Source organism: Rhineura floridana, chromosome 4 (genome assembly GCF_030035675.1).
Source record: "Rhineura floridana isolate rRhiFlo1 chromosome 4, rRhiFlo1.hap2, whole genome shotgun sequence".
NCBI lineage: Eukaryota > Metazoa > Chordata > Lepidosauria > Squamata > Rhineuridae > Rhineura > Rhineura floridana.
The window spans coordinates 10,711,279-10,726,336 of NC_084483.1; the positions used below are offsets into that span (position 1 = coordinate 10,711,279).

The window sequence follows — 15,058 nt, forward strand, 5'->3', positions numbered from 1 at the left end:
ATATACTGCATTACTGATTCCATTAGCAATTTACTTCGACTTACCAGGCTGGGTTCTTGCTTATCTAGAAGAAATGCTGCATTAGCAGTTTTTTTTAAAAAAAAGCTATTTAACAAAATTTATATACGACTTGATTATATTATTATTATTATTTATTTATTTATTTATATCCCGCCTTCTGGCCAAAGGCCCTCAAGGCGGCTTACAAGAAAAATAAACACAGGTATAAAAACACAATAATATACAATATAAACAATACAAGAATTAAATTAAACAGAAACAACATTATCATTATCGGCACCGCCAAGGAAGAGGAGGTGGTGTTAGTGGGGGCGGCAGTTCTCGAGAGGCAGAAGGGCGACAGGCATTTATTACAGCGAAGCTGTTTGCTGGTTCAGTATTGTCTTCCTCTCCATGTCCTCGGGCTCGCTCAGCTGCTGCTCCCCGGGCTGCTGCTGCTGATGGCAGTTCATGTTGGAGGGCAGCTGTGGGAGCTCGGGCTTGGGGATTTGGGCCCTGCCTGGAGCAGGAGAGGGAGAAGGACGTGGAGGCGGTGGCTGTTGTCAAGCAGGAGGCCCCGTGCCGGGAAGAGGCCCCGGGCTAGGCTGTTGTTGGGTAGGAGGCACCAGGCTGTTCTGGAGCAGGAGACCCCCACGCCAGGAGGCCCCGTGCAGAAGGCCCCGCACCGAGCTGTTGTTGAAGCGGTGGCAAGGACCTGGGTCCCGCTTAGAGCAGGAGGAGGAGAAGAATGCGATTGTAGAAAACCTCTTAAGCGGTTGTGGGCAAGATGTGCACACACACAAAAGTTCCCATTGTAGCTGAACATCTTGGTTCTAAGGTGTGCAGTGAATATTGTCAGTCAGCTTGGTGTTCGTGTAACACCAATTCAGATTGAAAGAGATGGTCTTGCTTTTTCTACAATGATATAAATAAAATAGAAATGCATGCTTATGTTCCCTTTATTAATACACATTTCTGGCAGGTTAGTATAGCCACCTGCAACTCAGAATTGTTTGCAGTTTGCAATTCCTGCATTTTGTGTAGCATGCCAGTGAGTGGTATTGTGAAAGGCTTGTAATTACTTAGGTTGTCACACACCCTAGTACTGTTTCTAGCATGACAACCTAAGTTGGCCACCCTGGGGTGGCAAATGCAGCCCAATCATGTTGCACCTGTTTGTGTGTTGCTGTCCTGTTTCTTAAGCTTTGATATACCAGGATGCTACTCACTTAAACCGTTGCTTGCCTTAGGCGAGTAGTTAATTGCAAGGGTGGCACAAAATGCAAGCTTCAGACTTTAGTTATATTACTGATGAATTCTCCCATCAAGCACTAATTTGAACTTTGCCTCTTTTGGTGCTTACCTCTCCTTTCCTTTTCACAAAATAATGTGTGCTTTTTATTAGTGCATCGATTGAGCTTTGAAGTGTTTTTAATTGGGTTGTCCATTTGCTACTTCCACAAGCTGGCTTCTTATGTTTTCCTTTACCTAGTCATCGTCATAATCTGAGCTAACTTGGTGACAGTTCTCTCTAGCAAACTTAAAGGGATACTGCAGTTTGATGTTAGGTAATAACCCATCAAAAGCGTGAGCAGAGGTAGCAATTCAGAAAGGCCCTAGATTAGCCTAATTAACCTATCTTTTTAATGAGTTTTAAGTGAGTCAGAATAGTTGCTTGGAGTCTAAAATGGGAGAACACATTCCTTCAGGAGAACGTTCCTTCAGCATGTTTTGCCGTATAGATACAGACGTTCTATAAGTATTGAATGCTGTGGGTTTAACACAAACTTCTACATTGACTTTCAGGCCCTTACAGCACTACTGTCAGATGACAGCAAGTTTGGTTTTATTGTAATAGATGGTAGTGGTGCACTCTTCGGAACTCTTCAAGGAAACACCAGAGAAGTGCTGCACAAGTTCACAGTGGATCTCCCAAAGAAGCATGGTAACGTGTAAAAAATAACTCAAGAATTGTAAATAGATGAAGGGACAAATTGGTGTTTTATCAAGAAAGGAGAAGCTGGGGAGGGGGGTCATTTGTAAGCACTTGTGTCATTTGGAGGAAGGGAGGCTACAGTGCTGTGAAAAAGTATTTTTCTGTCTGATTTTCTGCATTGTTGTATATTTTTGGCACTGAATGTTGTCAGATCTTGAACCAAAACCAAATACTAGAGAAAAGGGAACCTGAGTGAACAAACAACTCAAAATGTTGATACTTATTTCATTTATTAAAGAAAGCTAAGCAACACCCAGTGCCCCCATATGAAAAAGTAATTGTCCCCTTAGACTCAAAACTTGGTTACGCCACCTTTAGCAGCAGTGACTGCAACCAAATGCTTCCTGCAGTTCTTGATCAGTCTCTCACAGCGCTGTGGTGAAATTTTGGCCCACTCCTCTATGCAGAACTGCTTTCACTCAGTGACATTTGTGGGTTTTCAAGCATGAACTGCTCCTTTCAGGTCCTGCCACAACATCTCAGTGGGACTTAGGCCATTCCAAACTGTACATTTCTTGTTCCTCAACCAATTCTGATGTAGACTTGCTTGTGTGTTTCTGATCATTGTCTTGCTACATGACCCAGCTATGCTTCAGCTGATGGACAGATGGCCTGACATTCTCCTGTAGAATTCTCTGATACAAGGCAGAATTCATGGTTCCTTCAATGATGGCAAGTTGTCCAGGTCCTGATGCAGTAAAGCATTCCCAAACCATGACTCTGCTATCACCATGCTTGACCATTGGTATGAGGTTCTTCATGTGGAATGCAGTTTTTGGTTTTTGGCAGACATAACAGGGCCCAAAAAGTTCCATCTTTGACTCATCTGTCCATAGAACATGGTTCCAGAACTCTTGAGGATCATCCAGGTGCTTTTTGGCAAACTCTAGACGAGTGTTCATGTTCTTAGTGAGCAGTGGTTTCTGCCTTGGCTACTCGGCCATGAATCCCATGTTTGCACAGTGTCTTTCTGATGGTGGAGTCATGAACTGAACTTAGCTGAGGTGAGAGAGGCCTGCATATCCCTGGATGTTGTTGTGGGTTCCTTCATGACTTCCTGGATGATTATACGCCTTGCTCTTGGAGGGATTTTGGCAGGACGGCCATTCCCAGGAAGATTCACTACTGTCCCAAACCTCCATTTGGTCAATATGGCTCTAACTGTGGTTCGGTGGAGCCCCAGAGCCTTAGAAATGGCTTTGTAACCCTTTCCATACAGATATGCATCAGAACTATTATCCGGAGGTATTCAGGAATTTCTTTTGATCATGGCATGATGTAGCTTTGGAACCTGTGTGGTGGCAACTTCAATCTGATGGCAAGGGACAAAGTTAGTCAGATTTATATTGGGCAGGGCTGGTCCAAATCAGGCCTGATTGTTTACCAAGGTATTCAAACACCTGGGCCTAATAATCCCTTTTATTGGGTTGAGTTAATAGGGGGGCAATTACTTTTTCACACGGGGGCACTGGGTGTTGTGTAACTTTCTTTAATAAATAAACGAAATAAGTATCAAAATTTTGTGTCATTTGTTCACTCATGTTCCCTTTTCTCTAATATTAGGTTTTGGTTCAAGATCTGATAACATTCAGTGCCAAAAATATACAACAACACAGAAAATCAGACAGGGGGCAAATACTTTTTCACAGCACTGTATGCACCTAAATTACCTTTTTCTTGAATATGCCATCTGGGTAACTTGAATGTAGCAATATTGAAGGTAGGTACAGACCAATATCTCATTGTTTAAAGGCTTTGCCTCCCAAAATACGTGTTTCCCCCAAGAGTACAAATCAATGCTCTTGCATTCTAGCTTGAAGCACTGTTGCTTTTGTAGATTAAATTGAAATCAGTGGGCTAGCCATCCTTAACTCTGCATTAATTCTGGACTTTCAGTGGATGTAGCAGTGTGATTCTGAAGGATGCTGCCCATTGCATTAATCAAGCAGTTAATTAAATTGACCATTTAATAGTGCTTTGGGCAGTTAATAACATCGCTAAATAGGGTTGGGTTCATGTGGTGAGCACTATCCATGATATCCTCACACAGCACAGTGCAGTTGTAGTAGTTGCAGATGTGTCATAAATCATACTAGTCTGCCTTGAAGTGAGTGTCTGAATTTTAATACAGAAGTTCCTTTTGTGTGAGCTTGGTTGGGGTTTGACAGAATTGTGGTCCAGGCACTTAAAGTACAGGAAAAAATACCAAAATATTCACTTTTAAGGGAGGGTGATGAAAATACTTGAGGTTGAAAACAGCGTTCATTATTGCTACATTTTTACCTCTGTCTCTCAAAGGAAGAGGAGGTCAGTCTGCCTTGCGTTTTGCTCGTTTGAGAATGGAGAAGCGCCACAACTACGTAAGGAAAGTAGCGGAAACGGCTGTACAGCTGTTCATTTCTGGCGACAAGGTGAACGTGGCTGGTCTTGTCTTAGCTGGGTCAGCTGACTTCAAAACTGAACTAAGTCAGTCAGACATGTTTGATCAGGTAAATGGGAGTGGTGTTTTTGTGGTTACATAATGGTTGAGCGTCTAATGCTTCTGCACTGGCCAGTTGGTGCTGGTGCTGCAGTCCATAGTTGTTAGTGTTAGGGTTACAATGAGTCATTGTAGATTATTATAATGCGCTCTATGTAATTATCCTTGAAGACTGTTCAGAAGCTGCATCTTGTGCAGAATGCAGCTGCCAGAGTGCTGAGTGGCATGGTTCACGGTAACCCCGTAATACCAGTTCGATGAGAGTTGCACTGATTGCCTGTGTGCTCTCGAGCCCAAAGTCCTGAATGACTTGGGACCAAATACTTGAAGGAGCTTTACAGTTTTAATAATTTTATATGTGAAATCTTCCTTGAGGTTATGACAAAGAGCGGTTTAGACATTTATTTGATGAATAAATAAAAGGCGAGAGGAGCAATAACTCAGTGGTGGGAAAAAATGAAGGAGCTGTGTATAGTTCCATGGTCATTGGACTCATTTAGATGATTCTGTCTAGATCTAGATGTTGGGAAAATTCTGCTTCCCAAACGCTGCCCGTGTATTTGCACCATCCAAGGGGGCTTGAAACTTTAATCTTGGAATAATAAGAGTTATTAGTTACCCTTGTTTGGAAGTGGGAAGGAAAAAGCCAGGGATTAATTACCCAGATTCTCCTGAATTTGGTATTAGTAAAGTATGGAGGAACGCCACTTGTATCCAGAGGTTTCATTTACTCTACAGTATAAAATTGTATAGGCTTCTAATCTAGTTTGTCTATATAATATGGTGGGCAACCTGCAGCCCTTGGCCTAATTTCAAAAACCCTCTGCAAGCTGTTAGTTCAGACCTCTGGCAAGAGCAATTTGTGCCTCCCTCCCTCCTGTAGTCCACCGAGTGGGGGGGTTGCAGAGCGGAGGGGGGATAGGGTGTTCACATTCGTTTTTGGCTGTGGCCACACCTGCCAGCATGTGGGCTCCAGCATATTATCTCCCCCTGCCAAATGCAGCCTTCAACAGACAAAACAGTTGCTTGTGCCTGATATAATGTCTCTTCTGACATCGCGTCTTTGTATTTATAGCGATTGCAATCCAAAGTACTAAAGCTAGTTGACATCTCATATGGTGGCGAAAATGGATTCAATCAAGCAATTGAATTGTCCACTGAGGTCCTATCTAATGTGAAATTCATTCAAGAAAAGAAACTAATAGGTATGAATAAAATACCCGATCGTCTTAATTATAACTGACCAATTATATAACTATCACTCAAGATATTCATTATGCACTGCATTTTGGGATGGAGTGGGTACCAGTTTTCCAGCTGGCAAACTTGTTTGAAATTAGTTACATGTAAAAAGTCTTGCTGAAAAGATACTTAAGCAACTCAATACTAGATTAGTCTGCGTCTGTGTTGGAATTACTTTTTTAGATGTTTTTAAAGGTGTTTTGTTTTAATATGTTAACGTTTTGTTTTCAAGATATTTCAGTGTTTTTGGTGTTTTTGTTTGCTGTCCTAGACTCCTTTTAGGGAGAAGGACAAGATACAAATTTAATAAATAAATAAACTGGAGGGAATATTTCTACTGCATTTGCACGCTGGTATAAACTTTAAGAAACGTTATTGGCTTACTCTGTTAATTGTTACATGTTTGTCCCTTGTGATACCTTGAGCATATCTTTAGAAAGAGGTCTATCCCTTCTGTTTTGGTTTAAGCTTTCTCTATATCTGTTTAGCAGGAAAGAAATTGCTGTAATCTAGTGCAGCGGCGGTTAACCTGTGGCCCTCCAGATGTCGTTGCTGGACTCCAGCTGCAGTCATCCCTGACCATTTGTAATGCTGGTCAGGTCTGATGGGAGTTGTTGCCCAGTATCTGGAGGGCCACAGGTTATCCAGCCCTGATCTAGTGGATGATTTGGGGTTATATTTGTAGAGGAACTGAGTAATTGTGAATCAGTTGCTAGGAAGTGATGAGTCTTCCAAAACCACCAAATAAACACACAGGCTGAAAGGACATGGAAAACGTGTCACCTTTCTAACTTCCTCCTTCAGCTCTATGCAGTTTTCAAGTGAGAAAGGGGTAAGCACCTTTGCCACGACATGACCAAGGGTGCAGTGAGCGGCTGAGGGGAGGAGTCAGGCTTCATGGGTACCATTGTGCCCATGGGTGCCATTTTGGTCACCCCTGGTTTCTCCTGCCAGGAATAAGCCTAGATGAGCCTCTGGCTCATGTGTTCCTCCGTCATCTGATGTCACTGCACGGAGATAGAAAGCTTTTGCTTCTAATTTTAATTAACCATGGTTAAGTGTAATGTCCACACCCTAAACTGTGGTTAATCTTAACTTAGATTTGTTTGAAACATGTCAGTTTCATAAGCCACAATTTGAAGTTGGTTTATTTCAAATAAACTGTAGTTTGGACGACCCAACAAGATAATGTTAAGAAAAAATGGAACTCTTTTTAACTCCTCCTCGCAACCATGGTGAATAGGGTGGAGGAGCAAGTGCGCCTGAGCCTTGCCTAGGCCTGTTCTTGTCATGCTAAGCTATGGTTTAGTGTGACATCTGAACCAGACCATAGTGTATAGAATTTGATCACTATGGAAGTGTCTGTACAACTGAGTCAACTGACCATGTACCACCAAGGTAATTAACCTCCATCTTCCTGAACATAATCAACTATGTCTCCTCCATGTCACAATAATATAATGATCTTGGCTAAATTAAATTGCTTTTATATTCCAAACTGCATTGATTTAAAATATCTATGGCATGTTCATTTCCATTTTTCCTTGTTTTACATTAAATGTAGGCCGATACTTTGATGAGATCAGTCAGGACACGGGAAAGTATTGTTTTGGTGTTGAAGACACTCTAAAGGCCTTAGAAATGGGAGCAGTAGAGATCCTGATAGTTTATGAAAACCTGGATATAATGAGATACGTTCTCCATTGCCAAGGCACAGAAGGTATGTAGCTCCTTCTGCCCAGATATTGGGATCTAAGGGGTTAATTTGTATGGGTTGATGTAGATCCAGGGCTGTGGAGTCGGAGTCGTGGAGTCAGAGTCGGAAGCAATTTTGGGTGGAGTCGGAGTCAGTAGAAATGTACCGACTCCGACTTCAAAATAAATTTTGATTGACAAATTTTTTAAAATATAAATTCAAAATGTCAAAGAAGCTTCCCATGAAGTCAGCTGTAGTTGAGCATTTCACCATAACTCAAGATGGAAAACATTTTGTGTGTCAGTGTATGACCCAGGACCCAGATGAAGACAAATGCTGTGATGCCAAGATCAGCACATGTTCAGGCAGCGATAAAAATGCTTCTACGAGAGCTTCCCATTTAAAAAGACATTTACAGCCCTTTCCAGGGCTGTGGAGTCGGAAGCAATTTTGGGTGGAGTCAGAGTCGGACAGTAGAAAAATAGAGGAGTCGGAGTCGAAGGTTTGGCGTACTGACTCCACAGCCCTGTATAGATCACTCTGTAAAACAGTTTCTATCTTAGATACGCTCTCACCAGTGGCATTTAAGGGAATCCTGTACACGCAGACACCAAAGCCATCTTCTAACATTAGGATTTATCGGCATGAATGAAAAAGAATCAGTGTTTTGAGAAGCACACAATTTTCACTAATGAATTGGTGTCACGTATGCCTGTGTTTGCCTCATAGGTGCATGTTTAGGAAACACTTAACCATTTTTAAGTGATACTTTTAAGTACTTGAATTTAGTTGTATCTATACTTATAAAATGTGATGTCTGTAAGTAGCCCTAATTTTCCAGAGATGGGTTCAAAAGCTGTGACCTAACTGTAGGGGGTAAATGCCTATACTCTCCTACAATCTTGGCTGAGCAGTCTTCAAGGATGTAGCTGTCATGTTGCTTCTATGTAAATGTAAACTTGTCGTAAAAAGGATCAAGGATAATTTTTTGAAAGGATCATTAATATATACAGGATTGTCAAGACAGAAGGGTTACTGTCAGGAAGGTAGAAGAAAAGGGAGCAATTCACATGTTTCCTTTCTTAGGAAAGAAACACACTTGTCTCTTTATACCCGTATTGAGATCTGAATGGGAACGGGCTCTCTATGAGTAGGAGCCATGGCAGTTGGCAGAAGGGGATCTGCCAGACCGAGCTACTCCTCACTTTGACCTGTGTTCCCAGTAAGGAGAGATGAGCTACTCCTATCTTACACTCAGTCATACTGGGCAGCAGCGGCTTTCCCCTGAGTAGGCAAAAAGGAAGAGAAATCTGCCAGCAACTCTCTTCCTTTTTTAAAACAATAATTTGCAGCTGCAAGTCTTTCCAGCCGCCGTCTGTACTGGGCGTTGGCGGAAACGATTCTGGTCTTTCCTAGTTTCCGAAACGGGTGAAGGGGAAGATAACACGTGTGTTCCCTCCTTAAATGGATGCTGGTCCAGATTTAACTGTGCTTGTATTTAGCCTGTAGCTTTCTCACGCATCTCCCACTATTGTTTGGTGCAGGTGATATTGTAGCTGCCCTTAAATTATCATGACTGGGCTAAAATTCATACCTCTCCACAAAAATGGATGTTCTAATTCTCTGTGCTAATAACATACAGCTTTGCACTCATTGGGTACATATGCAATGTGATTGCCTTGGGGAATTTGTACTGATTTGTCATGTGCTTTTCTCTCTCTCTCTTTCCCTGCCCCCCTCCCCTGCAGAGGAGAAGATTCTCTATCTTACACCAGAACAAGAAAAAGATAAATCTCACTTCACAGATAAAGAGGTATTTATGCAAAGCCACATCTTTTTCTTGTGCTAGCTGTGATGCAACTTAAGTACCCTGGAGAAAGTTGCTGTCTACAACTTTCCTCACAGGATCATTTCTAGCAGAAAATGGGGTGATTCATGTTTGTTACCTTGAGCACTTTGGAGGAAGCAATGGAATGAAGCAGGAAGGAAGCCTCTGTTCCTCCATTGTCTTCAGTAAGCAAGAGCAAAGGACTTTGAGCAACTTGGTGGAATCAGTTGCTTAGGAAAACAGTTGCTAGCAGAGAGAGGACCAGCCTAGCAGTTCTGACATTCCTTTCATCACTGTTCTGTGCCCTCAGGAAATTCAGTGATCTAGGCTGCTGTTAGAGACTTTGCTTCTTGACAAAGCTTGCAATGGTGGAATTGAACTAAGCTGCTCCCGAGGGGCTTCTGAATACCCATCTTGCCCTGAAGGGAGAAGCAGCAACTAGAGCTTCTTCAATTATGGTTCTCCCCACCATATTGTTTTGTATGGATGTTTATTTTATGTAGAACGTTTTGTCTGGTGTGCCTGAAAAGTTATATATAAATCCATCAGATAAATACAGAGTTTTCAGGATACCAAAGAAAAATCGGAGGGCCTGATACGGACCCTAGATTCTTCCCCCTAAACAAGCAGAATAGCTAGCAAGTCAACTAGAAAGAAACTTGGAATTATGGTATTAGAGAATGGCAAGTGGCTTGCATTCTTAATGAAAGGTGAGATTTTCATGATTCTCAGTGAATACTAAACTGCAAAGGCAACTAACAGTGTACAACTTAGAAATAAAATATTGTAGAAAAATATTAAGAAATCAAAAATACAAAAAAAGCAACGTAAAGCACAAATCAGAAACAGCAAGAAAGTCATGCAGCAGTAGGAAAACATACACATTAATATACAGATCAGGGAAGACAACTGACCAGTGCTGTGAATACTGGTGTAAGGTAATTTTTTTGACATTTGGAATAAGACGAGGGTTACAAAAGCATCCCACAAGGGAGGAATTTCACAGTCTGGGTGTTGTAACCAAGAAGGACCTGATTTGCATCTCCACCAACTGTACCCCTGAGAGGGGTGGGACACAAAATAGGGCTTCCCCCAATGGCTTCAATAGGTAGGTAGGGTTCATATGGAAGGATTTTTTGAAATAGCATAGTCCAGCACTCTGAATTGGGTTGTGGAACACATACAGTGATGAATTAAATGAGCACAGGAGACTTGTTAAAACTTCATCTCGATAAGATGCTGCCAGTTTCACAAACTGCAGAGGGTGAAAAATATGCTGGTCGCTTCAAGTACATGACTATTTTTATTGACAACAGGTTACGCTAAACCAGGTGGAATGAAGAAAAAGTTGGCATATTAGCTCTTGATTAAAGTACAGAAAATAGACTTGCTTACAGTTTCTCCTCAATTTCCATCTTCTTTAGACTGGACAGGAACACGAGCTGATAGAAAGCATGCCTCTGCTTGAGTGGTTTGCTAACAACTACAAAAAATTTGGAGCCACATTGGAAATTGTGACAGATAAGTCACAGGAAGGATCCCAGTTTGTGAAAGGATTTGGAGGAATTGGAGGTAAATGGAAAGGGGAAATGGCAGGGTGTTATTGCTGCTTCATGCCCTTCATCTGGTGTGGTGCCAGAAGAGAGGAAGTCATGTCTATAATGAGAGGAATAATTTTATAGTGTTATGTCTTGTGGTGGGGAGGACCACAATTCTGCAATGTGGTCATTTGTGGACACACACCCCTCGCTTCTCTGAAATGATATATTCTATAACTCACATTTGTTCCATGTACCAAGCCCTGGTGACAACACAAATGTTTCACACTACTGAAAGGAACAACTTAAGTGTTTTTCATACTGTGCAGGAGTTCTCTGTTTAGAAGTGATTTCTACTCATGCTGGAGTTAATATATTTAATATTCAGTATCATCTGCCATATAAATAACACAGCAGCACCTATTAAATACCATCTAAGTGTCCATTTATAAAGGTTTTCCTGTATGTTTGAAGTGATAGTGGTCCATGCTTCATCGTTGTCATAATTTCATTTGTGAATTGCTTCCTGTGAAGCATCTCAGTGGTTTCACAATACAATAAAAACCAGGTATAAAACAATGCACATATAAAGACAATTTCAAATGCAATACAGATACTGACTGTGTCAGTATGTCCACATTCTCTAGTAGATACTTTCCATAGTCCTGTGTTTCTTTCCCAAGTGTGCTAACATGCTTCAAGCTTTTCAGGAGATTCTTGGAGGAATTGCTGCTCACAAATAAGTTTGTATGCACAGAGAGAAGAAAGGAGTTGCATGTGACCATCTGGTGCGATTTGAGTGACAACCCCCAATTATTTATTGATTTATTTTGGTGAGGAGGGGGCCTCTGAGGTGGCAGTACAAAGAAGTCCCCTGTAAACAATGCAAGGAGAAGCTCTTAAAAAGAAGGTAGTTATCAAAACAGACAGCTAGCTGTGTTTGTTCCATATTCATTAATTTCCCTAGTATTTCTATCAGATAATCCAGGTTTACTCAGGACCTTACATTTGGAGCAGAGGGGAAAGTAGGTTCTACTGAGATCAATTAGCCTTGCTTCCAAGTAAATATGGTTGCATATAGGAGTGCTAGTTGGCAATGTACAGATTGTATATTCTCCATATTCCCATTGGAGAAAGCTTCATTTGTAGTCAATGACTTCCACGTTGTCAAATGTTTAAGATATGCTTGATCAGTGTGCTCTTAAAGAGATCAAGCTTATCAAATTGACAGTATGAAGAGGATGAAGTGCAGGGTTGTATATGTCCCCTACAATTGCAACATTGTAACCTGGAAGGGAGTATGGCTTATCTTTGAGCGGCACATGCTCCATCTAGAGCAGAAACCACACAATCTACGGAACAAAGGGTGTTGCAGGTAACATGTGAGAAGAGGGGAAAGGGTTACAAACAACCCATCTTGCAGAGAGAAACCCCCAAAGTGCATGCATGGACACATCTCTTAATATTTTGTAAGTAAGGGACGGGAACTTCCTGTGATAATTTCATAGCACTCTTGTCGACAGCTGGTCAAGATGACAGGAATTTAATGGATGTTTTGAGAAATTTCCTTCTCTTTAGGGGGCTTCTTTGTTTGCATAAGTTGGCTGCTTCATATTGCTGCCTTTCTTACCCTAGATATGTGCCTTTTTCTTCTCTTCAGAACAGAACCCAGAATAGCAACTTCAGCTGCATTGGACTGTGACAGTTTGCTTGCTTGTTCAGGCTGGGATAATTATTTATCATCTTTCCTGACTTTAGTTTTGTCTTGTCAGTTAATGCCTCAATTTCTTGAAGAATCCACCTGCCAGTTTATGCATGTGCCTGTTCCTACCTTGCAGCTTTTACACAAGTCTTTTCCAGAAGTAGAATCAAAGCTACTAAATAAAAGTGGGCAGGAAATGCATACAGTCTGGTTCAGCATAGGGGTACTAAGTGTGTGTAACATCTTCCTTCTAACATTTGTTTCCAAAGGTATCTTGCGGTACCGAGTGGACTTCCAGGGAATGGAATACCAAGGAGGAGACGATGAATTTTTTGACCTTGATGACTACTAGGTAGTCGACCTGGGTTTGGCAAAATGTGCCTCACCCCTCCAGCATCCAACCCAAGGAGAAAGCTTGCGATGGAATACAAAACAGATCCCTGCCTTAGAATTGGAGTTTTTCCAGAACTTTATCCAGAACACCAGGTTAAAAATAAGAAGAAAGAAGCAAACCCTACTGATTTGTCATAGTGTCAGTACAGCAGCAATCTACTAAGTTTCTATAATGCCATTTTGGACTAATTTAAAAAAAAAATCCCAGTTTTTACTTTTACTTAATGGTGAAATTGGTTGCTCTTGTATTTTATGAAAAATGATTTTTTTAACCTTCATGCTACATTAACTGCTGTAAACCTTCATTTGAAAAATTAATAGATTATACTGGTTTGTTTCTTATTTTGATTGGAGACAATTAATTGCTGCGTTTTGCAGTGACATGACCCATTTACATGGCGTTCTTGGCTTAGACTGCAGAAGAAGAACCTTAGGGAGATGTTCCCATTGTTCTCAGTCTACAATGGTGGAAGTAACAGGAATTGAACTCTCTGGCATGCCAGCTTGAAAAGTGTGATTTGCACATTCAGACAGCCTAGGAAGTCCACCCGTTTTATTCTTAGACTGCAAAAGCGCTGCTTGTATGAATCAGGAAGTGTGTTTCATATATGGCAATTGAAATGCCAGTTTCTCGGCAGGCTTGATTGGGATGATGAGTTGTGTGGCCTTCACTCTTGTCAGTCAATAAACAGTTTCCACAAGCAAGCTAATGCTTCTTATGCTTGGTTCTATTCTTTATTAGGGTTTGGGTTTTTTTTAGTTTTGCTTTGGGACTGCATAAGCTGCCTTGGTGGGTCAACATCCAAAATTCACAAACTGCTTTTAAATGCAAGCAGCTAGAAAAATGTGACTGATGTCAACCTTGGCACTGGTGGCTGGGAAGCATCTGTAGAAATTAACAGGTTTTTTTAGAAGCTTGGCGCCAAAGGTTCACTTTTCAACACTGTGGCATTGCTCATGCAAGGCAAATAGCTCACTTTCCTGCATTCTCCTGGGACTGGCTGGTTTTCTAAAGGATACTCTGATATTTTAGTGCCTAGCTGTTCACATTTTCCTCTTGTCACTCATGTATTAGTCAAACTCCTCAGCTGGCAAACTTTACATATTGTTCCAATAATCCTGTCTCACTTGAACTGGAGGGAGATTCTATCTTAACGAAACCTTCTCCTCTCAGTATGTACTTAAAGAAGTCCAAAACGACTTACTGTCAGTGTGAGCAATAGAATTTGTATCTTTTTATAACTCAGCAAGCAGGCAGTACATGCGAATGTCCACAAGAAGTGTTCACATGGGATGAAGTCTCTTCCAGAAGCCCTTTGTGAGTCTAGGTATGCAACTTGATTTGCAGAATGCCTGATCACAAGCATCCGTGCGCTCTTTGAAGCAGTACACTTTGATTTTGCCATTGTAAATGGGTCCGCTGTGACATGACAAGAGCGGAAAAAATGGGTGTAAATTTACATTTTTGAATATACTGCTTGTTTCACATTTAGGGTATGCAGCTCCTTTTTTTGTAGTTTTATTTTTACTATTTAAGTTTGGAAATGATGCCAAATTTTTGTATCTCTTTAATCAATGTGTTATATTTGGTGATATATATTGCATTATATATTGATGTGTATATCAATATATACTGATATGTATTACACTTACACAAACACATTAAAAGGGTGAGAATTCTAGCCTTTTGCATACTACATAGCCTCTTCAGAGAGCTCCCAAGCAGTGATATCTTGGTGTTGTGATGTACAGAAATGGAGAAGAGTATTAAACCATATTTAAGAATATACCCTGGATTCCTGATTTTATTTTACTGGGGTGAGGTGGGGGTGGGGGTGATTTGCAGCACTGAATTTTTCTGAACAGAACACTTACAGATTTTCTGACAGTTGACTGACTCCTGATACTAAACAATTGCACCAGCTTATCTGCCAATAGGTCAGTGGTGCCTTTAACCGCACCACCATATGGCTTGCTACCAAATTCACCACCGCTAAAAGCTGCATTTTAATTTCAGCAACAAAAGCTTCCTAACATATGCTTTGGTTGTTTAGTCCTCCCAACTAAATAATAGTCTTAAGTATACGTCTGACATAATGAGCTGTGATCTACAAATCTTATACCACAATAAATTTGTTAGCCTTTAAGGCTGCAACTGCCTGAAAGCGATCTCTTTTGGAATTG

The 15,058-nt window shown here is 41.1% G+C and overlaps 1 protein-coding gene across 1 annotated transcript in view; it reads left to right on the plus strand.

Moving 5' to 3' along the window:
* ETF1 (eukaryotic translation termination factor 1) overlaps positions 1-14,661 on the plus strand; it is a 33,980-nt gene extending 19,319 nt beyond the window's left edge. Inside the window, exons 5-11 of the mRNA XM_061622465.1 lie at positions 1,807-1,945; positions 4,295-4,485; positions 5,551-5,680; positions 7,282-7,437; positions 9,162-9,226; positions 10,666-10,813; positions 12,751-14,661. Coding sequence (XP_061478449.1) covers positions 1,807-1,945; positions 4,295-4,485; positions 5,551-5,680; positions 7,282-7,437; positions 9,162-9,226; positions 10,666-10,813; positions 12,751-12,833 — 912 coding nt within the window. The 3' untranslated portion in view covers positions 12,834-14,661. The remainder of the gene's footprint in view (positions 1-1,806; positions 1,946-4,294; positions 4,486-5,550; positions 5,681-7,281; positions 7,438-9,161; positions 9,227-10,665; positions 10,814-12,750) is intronic.
* The last annotated feature ends 397 nt before the right edge of the window (positions 14,662-15,058 follow it).